Genomic DNA, 25142 nt, shown 5'->3' on the forward strand with positions numbered 1-25142 from the left:
ATCTTATCACTCAAGGAAGAGGTTTCTTCGACAGAATTTACCTTCTTACCTTGTGGAGCTATTTCCGTGTGCCATTCGGAGTAATTGATCATCATATTATCAAGAAGCTTTGTTGCTTCACCAAGAGTGATGGACATAAAGGTACCTCCAGCAGCTGAATCCAATAGGTTCCGCGAAGAAAAATTCAGTCCTGCATAAAAGGTTTGGATGATCATCCAAGTAGTCAGTCCATGGGTTGGGCAATTTTTAACCAAAGATTTCATTCTTTGCCATGCTTGTGCAACATGTTCAGTATCCAATTGTTTAAAATTCATTATGCTACTCCTCAAACATATAATTTTAGCAGGGGGATAATATCTACCAATAAAAGCATCCTTGCACTTAGTCCATGAATCAATACTATTTTTAGGCAGAGATAGCAACCAATCTTTAGCTCTTCCTCTTAATGAGAAAGGGAACAATTTTAATTTTATAATGTCACCATCTACATCTTTATACTTTTGCATTTCACACAATTCAACAAAATTATTGAGATGGGCAGCAGCATCATCGTAACTAACACCGAGAAAATTGCTCTCGCATAACAAGATTCAAGAAAGGTGTTTAATTTCAAAGAATTCTGCTGTAGTAGCAGGTGGAGCAATAGGTGTGCATAAGAAATAATTATTATTTGTGGTTGTGAAGTCACACAACTTAGTATTTTCAGGAGTACCCATTTTAGCAACAGTAAATAAAGCAAACTAGATAAAGTAAATGCAAGTAACTAATTTTTTTTGTGTTTTTGATATAGCAAACAAGATAGCAAATAAAGTAAAACTAGCAACTAATTTTTTTGTATTTTGATTTAGTGCAGCAAACAAAGTAGTAAATAAAACTAAGCAAGACAAAAACAAAGTAAAGAGATTGCGATGTGGAGACTCCCCTTGCAGCGTGTCTTGATCTCCCCGGCAATGGCGCCAGAAAAAGAGCTTGGTACGCGTACAGCACGCGTCCGTTGGGAACCCCAAGAGGAAGGTGTGATGCGTACAGCGGCAAGTTTTCCCTCAGTATGAAACCAAGGTTTATCGAACCAGTAGGAGCCAAGAAGCACGTTGAAGGTTGATGGTGGATGATGATTGTTTGCAGAAAACAGTAGAACAGTATTGCAGTAGATTGTATTTCAGTATAGAGAAATGGACCGGGGTCCACAGTTCACTAGAGGTGTCTCTCCCATAAGATAAACATCATGTTGGGTGAACAAATTACAGTTGGGCAATTGACAAATAAAGAGGGCATGACCATGCACATACATATTATGATGAGTATAGTGAGATTTAATTGGGCATTACGACAAAGTACATAGACTGCTATCCAGCATGCATCTATGCCTAAAAAGTCCACCTTCAGGTTATCATCCGAACCCCTTCCAAAACATTAAGTTGCTAACAACAGACAATTGCATTAAGTATTGCGCGTAATGTAATCAGTAACTACATCCTCGAACATAGCACCAATGTTTTATCCCTAGTGGCAACAACACATCCATAATCTTAGAGATTTCTGTCACTTCCCCAGATTCACGGAGACATGAACCCACTATCGAGCATAAATACCCCCTCTTGGAGTTAAGAGTAAAAACTTGGCCAGAGCCTCTACTAATAACGGAGAGCATGCAAGATCATAAACAACACATAGACATGAATTGATAATCAACATAACATGGTATTCTCTATTCATCGGATCCCAACAAACACAACATATAGAATTACAGATAGATGATCTTGATCATGTTCGGCAGCTCACAAGACCCGACAATTAAGCACAATGAGGAGAAGACAACCATCTAGCTACTGCTATGGACCCATAGTCCAGGGGTAGATTACTCACACATCACTCCGGAGGCGACCATGGCGGCGTAGAGTCCTCCGGGAGATGATTCCCCTCTCCGACAGGGTGCCGGAGGCGATCTCCTGAATCCCCCGAGATGGGATTGGCGGCGGCGGCATCTCTGGAAGGTTTTCCGTATCGTGGCTCTCGGTACTGGGGGTTTCGCGACGAAGGCTATTTGTAGGCGGAAGGGCGGGTCAAGGGGCGTCATGAGGGGCCCAGATGACAGGGTGGCGCGGCCAGGGCTTGGGCCGCGCCGCCCTATCATCTGGCTGCCTCGTGGCCCCACTTCGTTGACTCTTCGGTCTTCTGGAAGCTTCGTGGCAAAATAGGACCCTGAGCGTTGATTTCGTCCAATTCCGAGAATATTTCCTTACTAGGATTTCTGAAACCAAAAACAGTAAAACAAAGAATCGGCACTTCGGCATCTTGTTAATAGGTTAGTTCCAGAAAATGCACAAATATGACATAAAGTGTGCATAAAACATGTAGATATCATCAATAATGTGGCATGGAACATAAGAAATTATCGATACGTCGGAGACATATCAATTACTTCACTAAATGGGTGGAGGCCGTTCCTATGAAGAAGGTAAAATCGGAAGATGTTATCAATTTTGTGAAAGAACATGTCATTCATAGATTCGGGATTCCCCAGACTATCACGACCGATGGAGGATCGGTCTTTGTTTCTAAGGAATTCAGAAAGTTCTGCGATGACATGGGGATTAAGCTGATCCGATCGTCTCCATACTATGCTCAAGCCAACGGGCAAGCTGAAGCGTCCAACCAGAGCCTTATCAAGCTGATTAAGAGGAAAGGTGACGAGAACCCTAGGCGTTGGCATGAGGTATTGTCAGAAGCTTTGTGGGCCTACCGCATGTCATGCCATGGAGCTATAAAAACTTCTCCATACCAGCTGGTCTATGGGCAGGAAGCCGTATTGCCTTGGGAAATTACGGCTGGATCGAGACGTGTTACGTTTCAGAATGATCTAACAGCTGAAGAATATGCAGCCCTGATGAGTGATACTATTGAGGATTCAACAGAACTCAGACTTTGGTCGTTGGAGAAGATTAAAGAAAACAAAGCCAAGGTAGCCCGTGCATACAATAAGAAGGTGAGACCGAAGGAGTTTCAGGTTGGTGATCTAGTATGGGAAGCTGTGTTGCCATTAGGGACTAAGGATAAAGAATATGGTAAATGGTCTCCTAATTGGCACGGTCCGTACAAAGTCGACCAGGTCTTGAAGGGTAATGCATACATGCTCGAGCAGCTGGACGGTGTCAAATTCCCAGTAGCCGTCAATGGTCAACACCTCAAGAAATATTTCCCGAGCATGTGGGATGACGGACAGTGAAATATGGGGGCCGATGTATAAAATCGGCCAGTAATTTTTTTTTATACTATTCACAGCCGATGCACAGACATCGACTTGAGAAAATATGCGAGACAACAGTATACAAGTACAGCCGATGCACAGACATCGACTTCAGAATAAAAAAGCCGATGCACAGTCATCGACTCTAGAGGAATAAGCTCAATTGAGCAATTAACAGATTATTTTCAGGCCAGAGACCGTGGCATTGGGATGATTCTCCCATTGGATTCGCTGAGGAGTTGAATCTGTGCGTTTGAGATCTAAGGTTGGCGTGGACACGGATTGAACCTGTTTGGACGGCAATTTGGGGAATCTGATTTTATTCTCTCAAACGAAGGTTGCAAGTTACTGTCTAAATAGGCAACTGATTTGGCCTTAATCGCGATTCATGGAAAAGGCCGATGCGCTGCCATCGGCTCTTTGCACGTTGACTTACTCTGCAATCGGCAAAATTAAGGTGAAACAAAATTAACATAGGAACATTTTCTTCATTAATAGAAGGGATTTCTTACAAAGAAAGAGCCGATTGCTCGAGGGAGGAAGAACAAAAGAAAGGTCTATTGACCAATCTGCTACTACTACTAGACCTATACTAATAGGTGCTGCTCTACGGGTCGTCGCTGCCCTCGTCGTCGCCGTTGGAGCTGCTGCCGGCGGGCTCCTCGTCGCTGCTCCCGTAGCCCTCATTGGGAGCCTCCTCCTCCTCGTCGTCGTCATCGTCGTCGTCATCCGATCCGGCGCGGAAGCGCTTCGCCGGCGGGTAGTCCTCGAGGGAGTCGTCGTCCTCCTCTTCTTCCTCCTCCTCGGAGGAAGTGTAGTCGTCCCAGGAGAACGAGTCGTCCTCGCTCTCCGCCTCCAGTTCCCCATCGGCAAGGAACTGGAGGTCATCGTCTCCGCTGGTCAAGGACTTGTCGTCCTCAGACCAGACGGAGGAGTTGTGGTCCTCCTGGTCCCATTCCTCTGGGGCGCGTTCGTTGTGCGCCGTCATCAAATCCCACTCCGGTGTGGGTTCGCGGGAGGAGGAAGATGAGGAAGAGAAGGATTGGGAAGAAAGACCCGACGAGGCGGAGGAGAAGGATTGGGAAGAAAGACCCGACGAGGCGGAGGAGGAGGAAGAGGAAGATATTGCTACAGGAGATGGGGTTTTTTTTGGTGCCGATGGCTAGAACAGAGCAAGGGGATGAAGAGGCGAACTGTTCGGCGCGGTTAAATAAAAGGGGATATAGTGGAGATTTAATGCCACAGCAGTTTCCGAGGAAGTGGTGCCAAAAGAAAAAAAAACTGTCAGATCACGCGGAGAAGTTGAGAAGGCAAGGGATCATGATGAAGGATACTGCGACGGTTCTGCTCTACCACGACATGACCCGACGAAGAAAAAACAGAGTGGTTTTGGAATTATCATTACCAAAACCAGGGGGGCATGTGTTATCACCAGATTTTAACCACATCAGAGGTGGGCCGTGATTGAGATGGGCTTAACAAATATACGTAGAAAATATTCATGAATCGGCCTTGTATAGAGAGTTTGGGCTAAATTGCCCGTGTATCTGTGAATATAGTAGGATACGTGTCGGTTAGGATTAAAAGGTAGAGTTTAGCTCGCACACGGTTGGGATTATTCCCACGTTAGAAAGTCTACGGACTATAAATATGTATCTAGGGTTATTGAGAAAGAAGACGATCACGTTCACAACAAACCAATCTAGGCGCATCGCCACCCCTTGTTTCGAGGGTTTCTTCCGGGTAAGCGCTATGCTGCCTAGATCGCATCTTGCGATCTAGGCAGAATCTTGTTTATCTGTTGTTCATGTGTTGCTCGTACTGAAGCCTTTTTGATGGCGAGCAACACCGTTATCGTGGATATGTTAGGGTTAGCATCGGTACTTTCTCGAGGTATTTGATTAGTCATGCTATTCCTGGATATCTAGCCACCCTTGTACCGATCTTAGGTGCAAGGGTGACACCCTGCTTAGTCATTGTTTAGTAGATTTGATCCGTTACGGTTGCTCCTTGTTCTTCAAGGATTAGTTTAATATCTCCATAGTTAGGCCTTATAAACGGGTTGAAGGATCCAGTAGCACGTAGGGTATAGTTTGCTAGTCCTAGAGAAGATGTTCCGGGAATCAGCTCCATGTTGGTTTTTAGGCCTTGTCTAGAGTTGGTTTATTATCACCTTTCGTGTCTGCCAGGCTCAATCACGTGTAGGACGTTCCGGTTATGTGGTGAAAACCCTAGATCATCGTAGATCGTTTTAACTTAATATTGATCAAGCAGGACCACCATGTTATCGTAGATCTCATACGAATCATGGGTGGATCGGCTCCTTGAGCCGATTCACGGGACAACCTGAGAGCCGCTCGAGGCTCGTATTTAATGTTTACGTGTATGCCATGCAGGAAACTAGGCGAAGCAATCCATCACCTTCCTGACCAGGTATAGGTCAGGTGGCACGCCCTTGCACCAGCATCGGACGTGCGTGCCGGAGCTTTGCGGGCCGTCGCCCGAGGGACCAGGGCCCACCAGCAGTCCTGGGAGCCTCCCGGCTCTTCGTGTTGCCCGTCGCTACTCGTCGGTGGGTTTTGGTGGTCAACAACAACTTTTCTAAAATGCAAAGCAACAGAAAACAGAAAACAGGGAACTGACACTCTGGCATCTTGTCAATAGTTTAGTTCCGGAAAATGTATAAAAGTGCAACAAAGTGTAAACAAAACATATAGAAATTGGTGTAAAAGAAACATGAGACATCAAAAATTATAGATATGTTTGCAACGTATCAGCTTTCCCAAGCTTAACTCCTGCTCGTCCTCGAGTAGGTAAGTGATAACGAAAATATTTTTTGAGGTGACATGAAGCTAACACAATCTTGATCAATCATATAAAGCATTGTGAGCTGGGATCAAAGTACTCTAAACATAGGCATGATAGATATAATTCTAACAGCAGAACTTAGCAACTATGTTACAACATGAAAAGTAACTCAAACAAATGATCATGAATAATTATGCACTGAGAGCAACTGTTTGTTTTTAGCATAGAGAAAACATAGCAAAGTGGTACTCGGCTTGTTCTTTATGAAGTAGCAACACATAAATGCCAGGACACCTTTAAAGATCAAAGGGTGACTAGATACAAGTAATTTGAGAACAAGCAATAGCATAATCATGAATCAATCAATAATAAATTTTGGGACTATGCACATTATACACAGAATGACAACTATGCTCTCTTAATTGGTGCATAAAGTAAGAAGATGAAGACTCAACATAAAAATAAAAGAAGGATCCTGCGCAGAGGGAAGAAAGATTACTCATGTGTAGAGCTTTTTATTTTGAATGCAATAGAGGTGTTGAAAATATATTTTGATAGATATGTATGTCTATGTCAACGAATGGCATCAAATGATCTATCATCCTTTCATATAGTAACCTCAAGAGCGGCTCCCATGTAGTTTTCCATTTGCACACCATTATTTAGGATCTCTCCAGTACATAATGTGCAGAGATTTATTTGTCTATTTGTTTATTTTATATTTTGTTTGGGATGGACACCTAGTTGCCTTGCTATTTTTGCAATACTAAGGACCATCGCATTATTCATGCTAGTCACGGTATGAAATCATGAAAATACAATAAAGCATCCAATACTTCCTCATGAGCTAAAATAAAACACAAAATAGATAGTAATGTTTGAAGGTTTAAAGGTAGCACACAAGCAATTCACTTTGGAGTGGCGGTGAAACACCACATATAGGTATGTATGGTGGACACAATTGGCAAACTTTGGTTTTTGGTAGTTGGATGCACGAGTAGAGCTCATACTCAGTATAGGCGAATGCTAGCAAAAAACTGGGAGCGACCAACTAAGAGAGCAATAATGGCCATAATCATGCATAGCGACAAAACATTATTAATCAAAGCATAAAGTGATATTATAAGTTAAAATCTAAATGATCATAGAGGCTTTAGGTGACTGGTTTGTAGTCATAACATGGTGTAAGTATGTTCCAAGTCAACCCAATAAAGCATCAAAGGAGAATACCACAATATTATGCTTTATATGATGAAAAAATACATAATTCTTTCAATGGCACATTAAGCACTCTCAGGTATTTTAGACAAGTCATGCTATAACAATAATTACTAAGAATATAATCAAAATAACATCCAACATGACATGGCAAAGTCTAAATAAGCTTCCTTTTGCATCACTATAAACATGAAACATTTTACTCGTCTCCAACACCAATCAATTTATTTGAAACAACTCTCATAGATAATAATCAATAAAGACCAGAGAGCTAATCATACCTAACTAAATAAAACTAACAAGCTCTGAACAAAATATCAGTGGAAAAACAAGATCTAAACAAAATACTAGCAAAAGAGAACACTCGCAAAACAATAAGAGTGAAAACTAGAGTGTTCTATGCGATTAAAACAGAGTGTGTCATTCTCCAAAACAAATATGCCCATATTCTACAGCAAACAAAACAAAAGAAAACTAAGAACACAAATAAATATGCTCAAAGAACAACACATAGCATATGAAGCAATAAAAATATAGCGTCTAGAAAATGCTTTGTTGATGAAGAAGGGATGCCTTGGGCATCCCCAAGCTTTGACGCTTGTACCTCTTGGATATTTCTTAATATCAGAAAAATCTTACTATTCCGGGTACCCCTTGGGCAAAATGTACAAATTTGACGTGTTCCCAACAATATTATCAGAAGAATCTTACTATTCTGGGTACCCCTTCGATTTCTCAAAGCTTTCATTTGGGATACCAACCTCTTAATATCCAAAATACATTCATCACCATTTATTTTGTGTTGTAACATAAATCCCAACCAAATTATATTTAATCTAAGAAGAGTACTTTTTGAGAAAGATTTACACACATGATTAGTATATACAATTCAACCAAACAATATTAGTCGTCAAAACTGGAGGAGTTAAAAAATCAGAAACTGGAGGGAAGTTTTTATTAAAGCTGTTGCTCAAGCTCTGCCAACATATATTATGGGGGCGTTTCAAACTATCGTTTTCGGTTTGTGATGACCTAACCAAGTTGGTACATAACTTCTATTGGGGTGTAAAAGATGGCAAGAGGAAAACTCATTGGAGGGCATGGGAGAAGATGCAAAAACCAAAAAGGCAGGGCGGTCTAGGATTTCGGGACTTTCGTGTCTTCAACCAGGCGCTCCTTGCTCGCCAAGCATGGAGGTTAATCACAAAACCTGGTAGCCTATGTGCTCAAGTTCTAAACGCTTCCTCTACTTGGCAAAAAAACACTTATGGTCTTGATTTTTTTTAAAAAGGTTTGGTGTGGTGAGTCGGCAATGGGCAATCTGTTCGCATATGGAGGGATCCTTGGATTCCACGGCCACCATCATTCAGATTGGTCTCCAAAAAAGGAACGTGCAGACTTCGTTTTGTAACTGAGCTGATTGACCAATTCGTTAATTGGAAGATGAACCTTATCCATGAATATTTTAGGCCGGTAGATATAATTGAAATTACGAAGATTAAACCATCGAGGCATCTTGATGCGGACCATCTAGCTTGGGGACCCTCAAAACATGGCATATTCACTGTAAAAAGTGCATATTGGTTTGCAATGGATGAGTCCTGGAGACGATCTACTGAATCATCTAGCACTGCTCCAAGTGGCGATAGGAAAATCTGGGATAGAATTTTTAAGTCGGATGTACCGCCCAAAGTTCAGAATTTTGCTTGGCGCCTTACAACTAATTTGCTCCCGGCTTGGTGCAATAAACTAAAGCGCAATCTGGAGGTAACAAACCGATGTCCTATTTGTGGAATAGAGGTTGAGGATAGTTTCTGTACTTTCTTTCGCCACCCATTAGCAAAGGATTTCTGGATTACTATGTCGGGTAATTGGCAGCTACCAGATATTAACTCTATTCAAAATACCGACCCAGATTGGCTACTCAATTTAGTTGGCACTCTAAATACTAGTAGTACCAATATGGTGTTGATGACTCTTTGGCGCAGCTGGTACGTTCGCAATGAGGTGATTCATGATAAAAGACCCCCACCAACAGAAGTATCAAAGCGTTTCCTAATGAGCTATCTAGAGTCTTTGATCCAAGTAAAGCATCATTCGGTGGAAGATATTATCAAAGGGAAATTTATTCTTGATATTGAGGAGAAAAGGTTTCACACATGCAATTTGGAACACAATGTTCAGAACCTGCAATGGACCCCTCCCCCAGAGGGCTGGTGCAAATTAAATACTGATGGTTCCTTTGTAATAGAAGGTGATGCAGGTGCTGGCATTGTTGTTAGAGATCATAATGGTGATATTCTAGTATCATCTTGCCGGAAACTCTCTGCATGTAGAGATGCATTGGAAGCTGAATTGAGTGCAGTCCGGGAGGGTCTTTCCCTAACTCTTTATTGGTGTACTCAATCTATCATTGTGGAGGTGGATTGTTTGGAGATAATAAACCTTGTGAAGAATGAGGAGCTGCATAGATCGGTAAACACGTCGATGATAGAGGAAATAAAGACTTTATTAAAGATCCAACAAACTTGTATTACTCATGTTAAAAGAGGACAGAACATTAGCAGCCATTTTATGGCGAATTATGCTACAACTAGTTCTAAAACTGCAGTTTGGCTAGCCTCTGTTCCAGATGGCTTAGCTGAAACTTTCCAAACCTCTTGTAATTCCTGAAGTTTTGAGTAATACAAGTCATTTGCAAAAAAAGAATCAGAAAATGGAAACAAAATTGTTTATGTCAAATGCAAATAGTTGAACAAAAAAATCTTATCTGATCTTCTTCCCGGCCCTGGCACGGCTTCCCCGCTCCGGGCTGTCCACGTGACCTCGCTGCTCAGTACCTCACATCCCCGCGCCCGTGCACACAGTCGCGCAAAGCCACTGCCGCGCTCCAGGCCTCATGTCTCTCCTCGCCTCCCCCACGCCGTTCGGCACGGCCACCGCCGCTGCCCGTCGTCGCCTCCCTCCCGGCGCCCCGCTCCTGAGCCGCCGCGCCGCCCTGCACGTGGCGCTCGCGCGCCGGGCCGGCGTCTCGTCCCGCACGCAGCGGCGCCTCGAGGAGCGCGGCGGCAAGAAGCGCCGCGGAGGCGTCGAGACCCCCGACGCGGAGGAGGACGACTCCGCCTCGGCGTGGGAGGGCGTGGAGTGGGAGGGGGAGCCGCTGGGGTTCGAGGTGTCGACGGAGCCGATGCCGTACCTGCCTGACCCGAAGCAGGTCGACTTCTGGGAAGGATCCCAGTGGGATCTCCTCGGCTTCTTCGTGCAGTACATGTGGGCGTTCGGCGTCTTCTTCTCCGTGAGCACCTCCTCCTCCTCCTCCTCCATTACATCGCGCTGTAGTCTGTAGCACCCTCTGTGACGTAGGATCTGAATGTTTCTCAAAAGAAAATCGAGTTCACTTTTCAGTTCTTTCTACGCCAGATAATTTTGATTTGCAGTTGAGTAGCTCTATGTTGGAATGGTTTTGAAATTAGGAAGTGCAAGTCACATGAAACAGCCCCTCCAATTCGAAGTCATGACATGGCACTGGGAGAGGAGGCAGGACTAACAGTAAAATTGTTTAGATCGCGAGTAATTATTCCAGAATTCATTTATGTTTGTAAACAACGAGGTATTAATGTTCACGCTACATGATTTAATAATTGTCTGTACTAGTATGGTGAGATACTGAATTGTTTTCCAAGTCTGAGCAGAAGTGCCTCCTTTCCGTTGTCTAGAACTCCAAGTCATCTAGTGCTAGTGCGGTGAGATTACTCAAATACCCACAAGAAGTTATTTATTTGCGTTTCCTTAAAGACATACGGCTTATTTGTTAAATTACATTGTTGAGTCACCCCTAGTGTTTGATCATTGCCATTATGACATGCATCAACTTAACCACCGTTCGTTGCAGATGTCCACTCAATATGTAGAGATAACTTTGCATGTGATCCCATCCTCTGATATCATCAAAATTAATCCACCCATGTTAACCCTCATGCAAGCGGCGAATTAAACATGTCTACGGATTCTTGCTTAATGTCCAACAATTAATGTTGCATACTTGTGCAGTTGGTTGCTTGTGGATTCGCTGTGGCTACATACAACGATGGTGCAACAGACTTCAGGGAAACTCCTTCTTTCAAGGAATCCCTAACACAGGAGTTCCCCGAAGATGCAGAATCATCTGGATCTGATGTGTTTGAAGGTAATCCAACTGAGGTAGCACCATCGCTTGAGTAGGATTCTCGAGGAGACGTCGCACAAAGAAACGAAGGCTTTCTCTTTGAGCTATAGGGCTCTGCAGATAGCCAGTAAAACTTGTACAAGGTTCAGTTGAAACTTTAAAGCATAGTGGTAAGGAAATTAGCTGGTCATCACCATGTAATGAATTTTCTGTTGGATAATTCGACTTTGAAATTAAAATACGTAGATGGCTTATTAGCGGTGATGAGTTCCTGCCATGCTTTTATCATTTTTATTATTTTATTTATTCTGGTACTTGATTGGTTGCCTACATGATGCTAGGTGCTTAGAAGGGTGCTTACGAGAATAAACCAAACCTTTTCTAAAGCACTAGTGATTATTTGTATAGGAGAGGTGCCTAGTTAGGCATTGACCTAGTATAAATAAGCACCGGTACTTAAATGAAGTTTATTGTTCTAAGCACCTTTCTAATCATCTTGCATTGTACATTGCCCTAAGTAGCAAATTTGTGACTTTTCTGTCCTCTACCTACAAATTGTATATTCTGAATGTATTTTCACAAATCTCATTCTGCTCTGTACTAAAGTTCCTCTTGAACTATTTTGTGTTAAAATTATAAAAGAAAATATCAATGGTTAGTAATGATTCAATTATTCAGCTCCACTTTAGTTTATGCTTATATTTTTTCCTTGAACTTTTTTGCACACATATCAGTTTATATTCTAGTTGAAACTAGCTTGTTATCATCTTGTACTGAAATTCACCACGGATGATCCTGAATGAAATTTCTGAAATATGTATATCGTTAGTGGTGATAAATTTGAGCTATATTTTCATGCCTTTTCTTGTACTTGATTTGAGACCATATCGGTCTCCTTTTTCCCTTCTAAAGACAACAACAACTTTGACTCATATAGTATGAAAAAGGAGCCTGAATTCTGTTTACCATATCAGTCAAACCCAGGCAGTTTCGTTCTGTTGCACATCGAATTTCCCTCGGATGTTCATATGACAGAAATCTAAATTCCCCCCTTGGATGATTCAAAAAGAAATGTAAATTGTTAGTACCGACAAAATTCATTTGGAAGTGCTCAATAAGGCTCAATTGATTGTGATTTTGTTGGTGTATGATCCAATGGTAACTGGGTATGTGCATACTTTATAGATTGCATGGATATTTTAAATTTTGAAAGTGCGTTGGTAGTTGCACATCTGTACACAACTTCTTGTTTTGAAACGCCCTTTGGGCAGGTGCCCATTTCTGCCTTAAATCGCAGACGACTCAATTTGTTGGTGTAGCTATAGATAGACCTAATAATATGCACCTTGTTCTGCTGGTAGTTAACTGATGTTGACTTAGGGATTAGCAAATTTTCTACTCCGTATCAGTTTTCTCGTGTGCCTGGATATTTGAGCACACACAACACTCTTGGAGGCAAGTTTGTATGATTTCTGTCACCGTTGTACTGCTGTTATAAAGTACACACATATCATTTTGTCCAAGTACAACGACAGTTTTTGTGGTCAGCTCCACATAATGTCAGTCTGAGTAGTTCACCACGAGAATCTCAGTGAATTATGCGTATCAACTCGTGATCCATGAATACCATAGAGAAGAAGGTATATGACCTAACTGCCGCCCGCTGGAGCCCCAACGTGCCAATGCCCATGACACAAGCTATGGGACTACGCTTCCCAACTGGACAGGGAACACATAAATCACGTAGTGAACATCCAAAACCTTTTGTTACAGCGTGCCCTTTCGTAGCTTTCGGTTTACGGTTTTCATGACCATGAGGAAAGAGGACTTGCAAGGCCCTTGCTGCTCGTACCACCAGAACGTTCCTAACCAGTGCGCTCAACTGAGTGGAGAGTGCCCCTGTCATTTACAAATTGCCAAGTGGCGTCAATCTCGTAATTTTGTTTATCCCTATGCCTTCCATTCTCAAAGCTTCGCGTTACTCATTAAACAGATAAGCAAAGGCAACAACTTTGGAAACTTTGTCTATTCCTATATCTCATAACTATTAGTATGAATTATATACACTTGTTTCTGGGATGAGTCTAGATGAGGAAGGTGAGCTGGGGAGTGAAGGAGAGGTGTATGCATATATAGACTTATTGCAAGAAGAAGCGTTGGTGTTCATTAGATGTTATGCTAGTGTATTATGGTAGGTGGACTGACAAGACACATACATTAGTGACCAGCCCCGGGAATGAAATTAATTCACACACAAATAGGGAGTTCATAAAGCCACTACTAGAAAAACCCTTATTAGTGGTGCGCTACTTTTGCCTAGCAGTGGTGCATCATGGTACGCCACTACTATCACGCCATTGCTAAGTGTTAGTAGTGGCGCATCATGTGGTGCGCCATTGCTATCTAGCTTACCAGTGGCGCACCATGTAGTGCGCCACTACTAGTTGCCTGATGCGCCACCACTAAAAAGTGAGGTGCCCACTGCTGAAAAAGTAGGTAAACCACTGCTAAAATTTGAAATCTGATCTAGATCTGGCATATTTATTGAATTTTTTTGCTCATATTTTTTTTCTTGTTTTTGTTGTCCGAATTATTTGTCCCGTTCATGTTCATGCTCATAACCTAGCCGTCAGTGAGGATGGAGGAGAGAGGGAGAAGAGGTGAGGATGGAGAGGAGGAGAGGAGAGACGGCGGCGGAGGAGAATATAATATGTGGAGGAGGGAGTAGGGAGGTGGATAAGAAGTGGGGGTAAGTGACCGGCCGGTTTTGAATTTTGGAGGGAACACTAGTAGTGGCGCACCATTGCTATTTTTTATTTATTTGTAATTGTTTTGCCCGAAATCTAAAACTTGAAAAAGTCCTGTTTTGCTTTTTGATTTTTTGGGGAATCTAAAAATTGCCAAACGAACGTAGGTGGTTAAATTTGGATGTAAAATTCCACGTAGATGCATTTTTATATGAAAAAGTTATTCGTCGGAGGTCGTATGCAACCAGAAAAGCCGTTTTACCGAAACATGAAACCATTTTGTATAATATATCTAAATTCATGTTTATTAATTTTCTCTAAAACTAGCTAACATAACACATCGTCATCTCGAAGGATTTATTTTTCGAAATTTCTAACATTTTTTTTATTGGTGCACCTATACACTATGCGCCATTGGTATGTCTAGATGTGGGTCAAACCTTGGTCAACCTTAGTAGTGGTGCTCCTGGTGATTAGTGTGCCATTGCTAATTGTGTTAGCTATGACGCACCGTGTATAAATATTGGTGCACGTTTGGTAGCCTGCATCAGTTTCCTGCACCACTGGCGCAGCGGGAAGGAGTCCCCTGCGCGTCTCAGACGGGCCATGGGCCATAAAAGCCCCGTTGTTTGGTGGCTTGCATAGAGTATTTTTGGTCCCGTTGAGATTTGGGCTCTGGCCATTTGGTAGGTCGGTTTTCAGGAGTCCTAGAAGCCCAGAACGACGCCGCTGTTGTTTGGTGCAACCCAGAAACTGCTTCTGCTTAACTCTTACATTCGGTGGTGAGGTTACTGATGTCTACGCACACTTCTATTCCTGTAGACAGTGTTGGGCCTCCAAGAGCAGAGGTTTGTAGAACAGCAACAAGTTTCTCTTAAGTGAATCACCCAAGGTTTATCGAACTCAGGGAGGTAGAGGTCAAAGATATCCCTCTCAAGCAACCCTGCAATTATGATACAAGAAGTCTCTTGTGTCCCCAACACACCTAATACACTTGTCAGATGTATAGGTGCACTAGTTCGGCGAAGAGATAGTGAAATACAAGTAATATGGATGATTGTAAGTAGTAATTGCAATCTGAAATATAAATGGCAGCAAGCGAACATGTAACAGAACTTGTTGGAAACGGTGTTTTAATGCTTAGAAACAAGACCTAGGGATCATACTTTCACTAGTGGACACTCTCAACATTGATCACATAACTGAATAAATAAATGCTACTCATAAACACTCTCTTGTTGGATAACAAACACCATTCATTGTGTAGGGCTATAAAAGCACACCTCAAGCCGGAGTAAACAAGCTTCACAACATCCGGAGTTCATATTAAAGTAACCTCTACAGTGCATAATAGACCGTTTGAACGGATCGTAGCGAACAAGAGGGGGGGGGGGGGGGGGTGAATGGCGCTACGGCAAGTTTTAGTCTTTTTCAAGTTTTATGCAACAGAAGGTAAAGGTGTGACTTTTAGCAATGGGGGTGATCCTACAATGAAGCTAGAGCATGTGCAACAAGTAAAGGAATCAACAAGATAACAAAAGTAAGGAGCGAGACAACCGGGGGCGCGAGGCGAGTCGAGGTTTGTTTCCCGCAGTTCCCTCCACTAAAGGAGGTACGTCTGCGTTGAGGAGGTGCTAGTCTCACACAAGAGACTAGGCGGCCACACCACGAAGGAAGGCCTCACCCTCTCCCTCGAGAGAGCTCCACGAAGGTGCTCTCCCTCTTCCACTAAGGCACCGGTCGAGGCGGTGATTCCTTCACAAGGTTGGGGCGAGCTCCACACACACAAGGATGCTCCCAACACCCTGTGGAGCTAGTACATCACCAAGCTAGACTCCATAGCTGCACATCTCCAATGCTCCACCATAGGAACCCATCACCAATGCTCCACCATAGGAACTCTTTCAATGCTCCACCAAGAAACTCTCCAAGGCTCCACCAAAGGAACTCCCCAATGCTCCACCAAAGGAACTCTTCTCCAAGATCCACCAAAGGAACACCACCAAGATCCACTAAGGAATAGCTAGTATTTGTGAAATCTCTCTTGGTAGAACTATAGATCGGGGTCTCCTCCACCTATCCTCAAAATTAGGGCAAGATTGGTTGGAGGGGGAAGGAGATCCTCAAGGATTAAGCTCAGCAACAATGGAGGAGAGAGAAGGGGAAGAGATAAAATCGGGTGGGGAAGAAGGGGCCCTTAAATAGGCTCCTCCAAATCCAACCGTTATACCCAGATTTGGCCTAAGCGGTACTACCGCTTTGGTATAAGCGGTACTACCACTCTGAGTTCGAAATCCCCCAGATCTGGTCAAAGGACACAGAACGGTACTACCGCCCGCGGTACCGCTCGTGGTACCGCAATAGGGTCCAGACCTTACTGGATCCAGAGCGGTACCAGGGCGGTACCCGAGCGGTACGACCGTAACGCGTTACGGTACCTCAAGCGGTACCTTGAGCAGTACTACCGCTCGTGAGCGGTACTACCGCCCCAGGTACTGCAGGGGGTACCGCAACTTGTTCTAAGGGACGAATTCAGTGCAGACTCAGAGCGGTACCGACAGCGGTACCTATAGGGGTAGCGGTAGTACCGCTACAGGTACCAGTAGTACCGGCCTGGCTAAATCTAGTTTTCTTCCCTTTTTCTCTCCAACTTTGTTACCTCGCTAAACGCACACAAAACCGGAAAACCTATCAACTACGCTTCAATCTTCTGATCTTGACGCGTCCGGCGAGGTCACCGTGTACTTTCAAATCTAACAATGATACTCAAGGCACACGGTGAGATTGCTCAAGTGTTGTCATCAAACACACAAAACTTGGGGTATGAATTTTGCTCTTACAATCTCCCCCTTTTTGGTGTTTGATGACAACACAAGAGTTGACAATAACATATGATATTATGATGAGAACATTCGATTTGCAAAAACTAGACGGAGCTCCCCCTACACATGTGCATATCATGAATATGTATTTGAATACAAACACACATGTTATAGAGACATCACTCCCCCTAGTTTTTACAAACCAAGCGCATATGCAACATAGATAGATGGTATGTTCACGAGGCATATGCACAATATGGAGGCAACATGAGATCATATACGGAGATTTGGGTGAAGTTATCATACCATAGCCTTGAGAATACCCAAACTCACAATAGAATGCCTCCATAGGGTTGTCGATGTAGCCAAGAGACAAGATAAGCAACTAGAACCAAACGGCTACAAACAATAAAGGTCTCCATCCACCTAGGAACTTCTCCCCCTTTGGCATCGGAACACCAAAAAGGAGGGTGACGAAACTAGAGAGATGGAGAAAAATAACATACAACCAAGCTTGCAAAAATCACGAGAAAACAAGCTTGATAGAGGTTCTTAAAACAAGAAGAAGAAAGCAAAGAAGAAAGACAAAACAAGGTCAAGAAGAACCGAAAACCCTCAAGGAGGGGGTGTTGGTGGCCGAAGCCACCGTGTAAGAGTATAGTAGTTGTGAGGTCGCGTAGATGTATCTAGGATTCACGGACTACAACTCAACATGAAGCTCATAAGTCACTTAATTGACAAATAGCAAATGTTTTGGATTTCTTTATGCATTATGGGGGGAGTGATAGCTCAATGGATTTAAACCGCACTCCCCCTCTGTCCATGCGTGCCTTTCATCTAGATATAACGTTAAGATTGGTATGTGCGCACGACGGTCAAGCAAAGTTCGACGGATCAATGATATTTAGCTCATGCCTCAACTCAATAAAGCGCTTCTCATCCAAGGGCTTCGTGAAGATGTCCGCCAATTGCTCCTTGGTGCCAATATAGGATAGTACAATATCTCCGCGAGCAATGTGGTCCCGGATGAAGTGGTTCCGTATCTCGATGTGCTTCGTCTTGCCATGAAGAACCGGATTGTAGGCGATCTTGATTGCGCTCTCATTGTCGCACAAGAGAGGCACCTTGCTATACTCGAGTCCATAGTCCCGCAAGGTTTGCCTCATCCATAATATTTGGGCACAACTACTCGCCGCGGCAATATACTCGGCTTCCGCGGTGGAGACGGAGACACAATTTTGCTTCTTCGAGGACCAACACACCAAAGATCTTCCAAGAAAGTGACATGCTCCGGAGGTAGACTTCCTATCAATCTTGTCGCCCGCCCAATCAGAGTCGGTGAAACCCACCAATGCAAAGTCCGTGTCCCTTGGGTACCATAGTCCGAAGTGTGGGGTATCAACTAAATATCGAAAGATCCTCTTGACCGCCACAAGGTGGCTTTCCTTCGGACTTGCTTGAAACCGTGCACACATACCAACGCTCAACATGATATCCGGGCGAGAGGCACAAAGGTAGAGAAGCGAACCTATCATCGAACGGTAGAGCTTGGTATCCACCGCCTTGCCGCCCTCGTCAAGAGTGAGTTGACACTTGAGTTGCATCGGAGTTCCGATCCCCTTGGCGTCCTTCATATCAAAGCGCTTGAGCATGTCTTGTAGGTACTTTGCTTGATTGATGAAGGTGCCTTGTCGCATTTGCTTGATCTAGAACCCAAGGAAGTACTTGAGTTCACCCATCATTGACATCTCAAACCTATTTGTCATCAACATAGCAAACTCATCGTTGAATTTTGTGTTAGTAGAGCCAAATATGATGTCATCTACATAGAGTTGGCATACGAAAAGCTCCCCATTGACCTTCTTAGTAAAAAGAGTGGGATCGATTTTCCCCACTTGGAAACCACGGTCTTCAAGCAACTCCTTGAGATGCTCATACCAAGCTCTAGGAGCTTGTTTGAGACCATATAGGGCCTTTTTGAGCTTGAAGACATGGTCCGGGAAATGGGGGTCCTCGAACCCAGGGGGTTGCTTCACATATACTTCCTCATGTAGAGGACCATTAAGAAAAGCACTCTTAACATCCATTTGTTGCAACTTAAAGCCATGATGTGAGGCAAAGGCCAAAAGGATACGGATGGACTCGAGCCTTGCAACGGGTGCAAAGGTTTCACCAAAGTCCACGCCTTCGACTTGAGAATAGCCTTGTGCCACCAATCTTGCTTTGTTGCGGATGACCGTGCCACTTTCATCTTGCTTGTTCTTGAAGATCCACTTGGTGCCGATAACATTGCGACAATGATCGGGTCGCTTCATGAGAGTCCATACATCATTCCTCTTGAAGTTGTTGAGTTCCTCTTGTATTGCATTCAACCAATCGGGATCTTTGAGAGCATCATCAACTTTGAGTGGTTCCACTCTAAAAGAAAAAGGCATGGTGCGCACAAAAGTTTGCAAGTTGCCTCCGAGTGGTGACATTTCTCTTAAGATCACCAATGATGTTTTGCAAGGAATGAGACTTGAGACGCAAGTGTCTTGGAGTAGAATCTTCACGGCGAGTGTCGGCTTGAGGAGATGGTTCTTGTGAGTCCTCTTGGCCTTCATCACGGTTTAGGTCCTCGCCTTGACCTCCATTATCGTTGAAAGAGGCAACATGGTCATGAGATCCGGATGGCTCGGGGGTATAGGGAGTATTATTGTCCATGAAGAATCCCCCCGAACCACTCGGAGAAGAACTTGAAGCTTGATCTTGGTCACTTGATGTTGGGTGTTGAGGTAGACGAGCTTGCGGTGTATGTTGTTCTTGAGCTTGTTGAGGTGAACTTGGACTCGATTGTTGTTGTAGATGTCGAGGTTGATCTTGAGGTTGAGGTTGAACTTGAGGTTGTTGTAGAGGTTGGCTTGCATTTGTTAGATTAACGGAAGAAGCTTGGCCTTGTGGTGTAGATGGCTCCACTTGGGTGGAACTTGGTCCTTCCCCGGTACTCATAGAAGGTAGCGTTTGAGGTAGGCGAATGCCCACACCCATCCTTCCTATGGTATCCGGGGGAATTGCATCTCCTTTCTCACAAGAAGCACTTCGCTCCTCCAAAGATCTATCATCTTCATCGAATGTCACATCACAAGATTCTACAACACGTCCACTTGACTTGTTGAAGACTCTATAGGCGTGAGAATCCGTAGAATAGCCAACGAAAATTCCTTCTTGAGCTCTTGAATCAAACTTGGATAGGCGCGTGTCCTTGACAAGTATGTAGCATTTGCATCCGAAGACCTTGAAGTATGACACATTAGGCTTGTTGCCGGTGAGGATCTCATACGGTTTCTTCTCAAGACCTTTGCGGAAGTAGAGGCGATTAGTAGCATGGCAAGCGGTAGAGATAGCTTCCGCCCAAAAATTGTAGTTGGACTTGTATTCCATCATCATGGTTCGAGCGGCTTCGATCAAGGTTCGATTCTTCCTTTCGGCGACCCCATTTTGTTGGGGAGTATATGGCGTGGAGTATTGGTGTTCGATTCCTTCCTCGCCGAGGAATTCATCCAATGTGTAGTTCTTTCTTGAACTCCGTTCCATTGTCGCTCCTTATTGCGAGAATCTTGTTGTCGTACTTGCGTTGAACTTGGTTGGCAAACTCCATCATGGTCCGTTGAGTCTCACTCTTGTACTTGAAGAAGAATACCCAACAATAGCGTGAATAGTCATCAACGATGACGAGGCAATACTTCTTTCCTCCAAGACTTTCATGAGACGGTGGGCCAAAGAGATCAACATGTAGGAGCTCCAAGCATCTTGTGGTAGAGATGATAGTCTTGGCCTTGTGAGGAGCTCCATGCATCTTTCCTTGTACGCAAGCCCTACAAACACGATCCTTGCAAAAAGAGACATCTTCTTTTAGTCCGAGAATGTGGCCACCCTTGTGGAGACTTTGCAAAGTCCTCATGTTGACATGGGCTAGTCGGCGATGCCATAACCAACCCTTGTCACCTTTGGCGAATAAGCAAAGAGCGGAAGATGTTGTCTTTCCGGAGAAGTCGACAACATACAAACCGTTCTCTACATATCCAACAAAAGCTACATTGAGTGTCTTGCTCCACAAGAGGACCACCATATGTTCATCAAAGAATGTGCATAGTCCCATACGAGCAATTTGATGAACGGAGAGTAAGTTGTAACCAAGGGTCTCGACAAGGAGGACATTCACAAGTGAGATGTCGGGTGTTACCACCACCTTGCCAAGACCCAATACCTTTGAGCACGTGTTGTCGCCATATGAAACGGTAGAGAGTGAAGGCATGAGGTCGACAACAATATCCTTGCTTCCGGTCATATGACTTGTGGCTCCACTATCAACCACCCATTTAGCGCCACCGGAAGCATAGTCCTACAAGGAATCAAGTCTTGGATTTAGGTACCCATTTTTCAATGGGTCCTAGCATGTTAGTAACAAGGGGTTTGGGAACCCAAATAGTCCAATCGACATTGTGCTTTTGAGGACCAATAAAGAGAGCACGAATATGTCCATAGTAATCAACAAAAAGAACATGAGAAGGGTTGTTAGAGCCGGCGAAACCCGTCGAGGCGGAGTTGGGTACTCCGTCCCTTCATGAGCTAGCATTGCTCCCTTCACGGTTGGTCTCTATGTTCTTCTTGTCCATCTTCTTCTTGGTCCTCCTCTTCCTCTTCCTCTTTGGCTTGGTAGCCACTCCTCCTTCATTGCCCGAGCCCTCTTTGGCTCCATCTTTTGCTTCAATGATTCCTTCCAAGTACTTGGCTTGAACTTGGAGTCTATCAACCTTGGCCTTCAAGCGATTGACTTCATCTTCATGCTCCGAGTGTGGATGGCAAATATCAAACACTTGGACCTCCTTTGCCTTGTTCACCCAGAAGTGTTCCATCAAAGCTTCTTCTTGGAGAGCGTTCGACTTCATGAGCAAGCGCTTGTCATTTTCCATCTTGGCAATGTCGCTTTCATGAGTGCAACATGCACGGTCCTTGCTCAAGGGAAAGTACTCCTTCAATGTTTCTTCTTGCATGGAGTTGATCTCCATGAGCTTGGCTTCCCTTCTCTTCAAGGCGGCAATTTGCTCCTCATGATCACAACGTGTATCCTTCTCCTTGCTCATATGGAGACACTCCTCCAACGACTCTTCTTGCTTGCTACTCAAACTCAATAGCTTGGCCTTGGTGATCTCAAGAGCGGTAATTTCTTCTTCATGGTTGCAACATGAGGTCTTCTCCTTGAACAAGTGATAGTACTCATCCAAGGCTTCTTCTTGAAGAGCATTGACTTCCAAGAGGAGGGCATTGTGCCTCCTCAAGGAAGTAACTTGATCCATAAGCTCATCATGGGAAGAATCGGGGTCTTCATCGTCTTTTGCTTTGTTGGCTTCCTCGAGCAAGAGCATCTTTTTCTTGAGGTCACCAACCAACTCAAGAGCATGGTCTCGATCCTTGGTGAGACGTGAAACAATGGCTTCATTCTTGTCTTCGAGAACAATGACACTAGCTTCAAGAGACATGCGAAGATTCCTTTCATCATCAAGCTCCTCCTTGAGATTGGCAAGCTCATAGGCCGCTTCCCTTTCCAACTTCTCCCTCTTCTCGATAAGATCTTGTGCCGCACCAAGTTGGACTAAGAGAGCCCCAACATGAATCTTGGTGTCCCCCTTCATGTTAGTGAGAAAAGAATCCAAGGAATCCAAACCCATAATCTCACGTTTAACGGTGAGACTAGTGGCATCATCAATATATGAGGCATTAGTAGAGGATGATTGTTTGGAAGGGGATTTTACCTCCGTGGATACCTTTGCCATGAGACACCGTGCATTGTTGGTGACGAGGTTCTCATTTGGAGAGTCGAAGAGGGAGGTAGAGGGAGTGGAAATGGCGATGGCGGCCACTCCCTCTCCTTCCTTGTTGGAGTGCTTGTCCTCATGCTCCCCATCTTCATCGGAGGTGTACTCTTCACGGATGATGAAGGCTCTAGGCTTCTTGTTGGAGTAGACCTTGTCGTCATCGGACCTTGGGGAGAACTTGGAGAATCCCTTGGAGTGTGGCTTGTACCTATCCTTTGGGATAAGCTTTCGACCATGATCTTCTCTTCTCTCAAACGTACAATCCGCGACAAAATGATTCTTGTCACCGCAATTGTAGCATGTTCTTCCCCTTGTCCTTTCTCTTGGGCTCTTGGAGGGTCTTCTTGGAGAATCACGTGATCTTCTTGGTCTTGTGTTTTGGGACATGTTTCCATCCCAAAACTTCTTGGCGGCGAGAGCCATGTGCTCATGGTAGTTGAGCTTGAGATCATCCGAACCCCACTCAACGAGATCCTCATCACTTTCACTAGCTTCATGCACCTTCATCTTCAATGCAAGGTTGGGCTTGTGGGAGTTGTGGGCGCGAGCAACAAGATCCTCCGCATTCTTCTTGGAGATGTCCATAGCGATGACTTCGCTAAGGACTTCATCAGATGTCATAGTACGGAAGGAGGCGTTTTGGCGGATGGCCGTCAACTTCACTTCCTCATAAGGGAGGAGAGCGTTGTAGAACTTGCGCTTGATCCAATAGTCATCCACGAACGTTGCTCCAAGATCTTGCATTTGCACGGCAAGAGCGATGAGGCGTCGGTACATTTCTTCGGGGGTCTCTCATTCAATCATGACGAAGTTGTCGGCCATGTTGTTCACTTCATCAAAGCGAGAGCTTTGGATGCTTGCATTGCCGAGGAAGAGCTTCTCAAGTTTTTCCCATGCTTCCTTGGCGGTCTTGAGCGAGCGGATATGAGCGCGGTCCTTGGGGGAGATGGCCATATGAATCATGTTGATGGCGGTGGCGTTGAGTTGGTCATCCACCACATCTCTTCTTGTCATCTTCTTGGGATCTCGTGGTGAATATCCCTCCTCAATGATACGCCACAGCTCGGTAGAAGCGCTGCGCACATGTGAACGCATTAAGAATTGCCAATTCTCAAAGTTGTTTGACTCGAGTAAAGGTGGTGAACCATGCGACAAGATATGCGGCATCGGTATCGGAACGTTAATGGTGTAATCATTTGGTGGTGGCACCGCATGATAACCCCCTTGACGTTCCGCAACCGGTGTGTCATCATCCTTCCATTTTGTTGAAGTGCCGGTATCCCCAACCCCTTCCTTTTGTGAATCTTTTGTCGCTTCCGCGACAAAATCAACAAGAGGAAGGGTGTTAGCTTTTGGTGGCAGATCCTCGGCACTTGCTATTGGTGGAGGGTTTGGTTTTTGAACCACCAACTCCATCATCATCGCCTTCATTTGGGCAACGATGGATGACTCCAATTTCTTGAGGTCATCCAACGTGGCCGTCGTGGAATCGATGGGCGATGATGGAGCGGGTGGCTCAAGGGAAGGTGACCCATTCACAACCGTCTCTTGTTCGGCCATTTCTTAGGCGGTAAAGCCCGAGCAAGAAAACCTTGCTCTGATACCACTTGAACGGATCGTAGCGAACAAGAGGAGGGGGGTGAATGGCGCTACGGCAAGTTTTAGTCTTTTTCAAGTTTTATGCAACGGAAGGTAAAGGTGTGACTTTTAGCAATGGGGGTGATCCTACAATGAAGCTAGAGCATGTGCAACAAGTAAAGGAATCAACAAGATAACAAAAGTAAGGAGCGAGACAACCGGGGGGCGCGAGGCGAGTCGAGGTTTGTTTCCCGCAGTTCCCTCCACTAAAGTAGGTACGTCTGTGCTGAGGAGGTGCTAGTCTCACACACGAGACTAGGTGGCCACACCACGAAGGAAGGCCTCACCCTCTTCCTCGAGAGAGCTCCACGAAGGTGCTCTCCCTCTTCCACTAAGTCACCGGTCGAGGCGGTGATTCCTTCACAAGGTTGGGGCGAGCTCCACACACACAAGGATGCTCCCAACACCCTATGGAGCTAGTACATCACCAAGCTAGACTCCATAGCTGCACATCTCCAATGGTCCACCATAGGAACCCATCACCAATGCTCCACCATAGGAACTCTTCCAATGCTCCACCAAGAAACTCTCCAAGGCTCCACCAAAGGAACTCCCCAATGCTCCACCAAAGGAACTCTTCTCCAAGATCCACCAAAGGAACCCTACCACCAAGATCCACTAAGGAATAGCTAGTATTTGTGA

At 44.5% G+C, this 25142-nt stretch overlaps 1 protein-coding gene across 1 annotated transcript; it reads left to right on the forward strand.

The window, feature by feature from the left end:
* The first annotated feature begins 10078 nt into the window (after positions 1-10078).
* On the forward strand, positions 10079-11695 carry LOC127293201 (uncharacterized). Its single transcript, XM_051322772.2, has 2 exons — positions 10079-10568; positions 11324-11695. The coding sequence occupies exons 1-2, from the start codon at positions 10173-10175 to the stop codon at positions 11492-11494; spliced, it is 567 nt and encodes a 188-aa protein (XP_051178732.1). The 5' UTR covers positions 10079-10172; the 3' UTR covers positions 11495-11695.
* The last annotated feature ends 13447 nt before the right edge of the window (positions 11696-25142 follow it).

This window comes from Lolium perenne, chromosome 4 (genome assembly GCF_019359855.2).
Source record: "Lolium perenne isolate Kyuss_39 chromosome 4, Kyuss_2.0, whole genome shotgun sequence".
NCBI lineage: Eukaryota > Viridiplantae > Streptophyta > Magnoliopsida > Poales > Poaceae > Lolium > Lolium perenne.

Excerpts from the sequence above, each read along its gene's own strand:
- LOC127293201 (XM_051322772.2), top strand. The coding sequence starts at position 10,173 with ATGTCTCTCCTCGCCTCCCCCACGCCGTTCGGCACGGCCACCGCCGCT. Across the intron at positions 10,569-11,323 it reads CGTTCGGCGTCTTCTTCTCC|TTGGTTGCTTGTGGATTCGC; the intron begins GTGAGCACCTCC and ends ATACTTGTGCAG.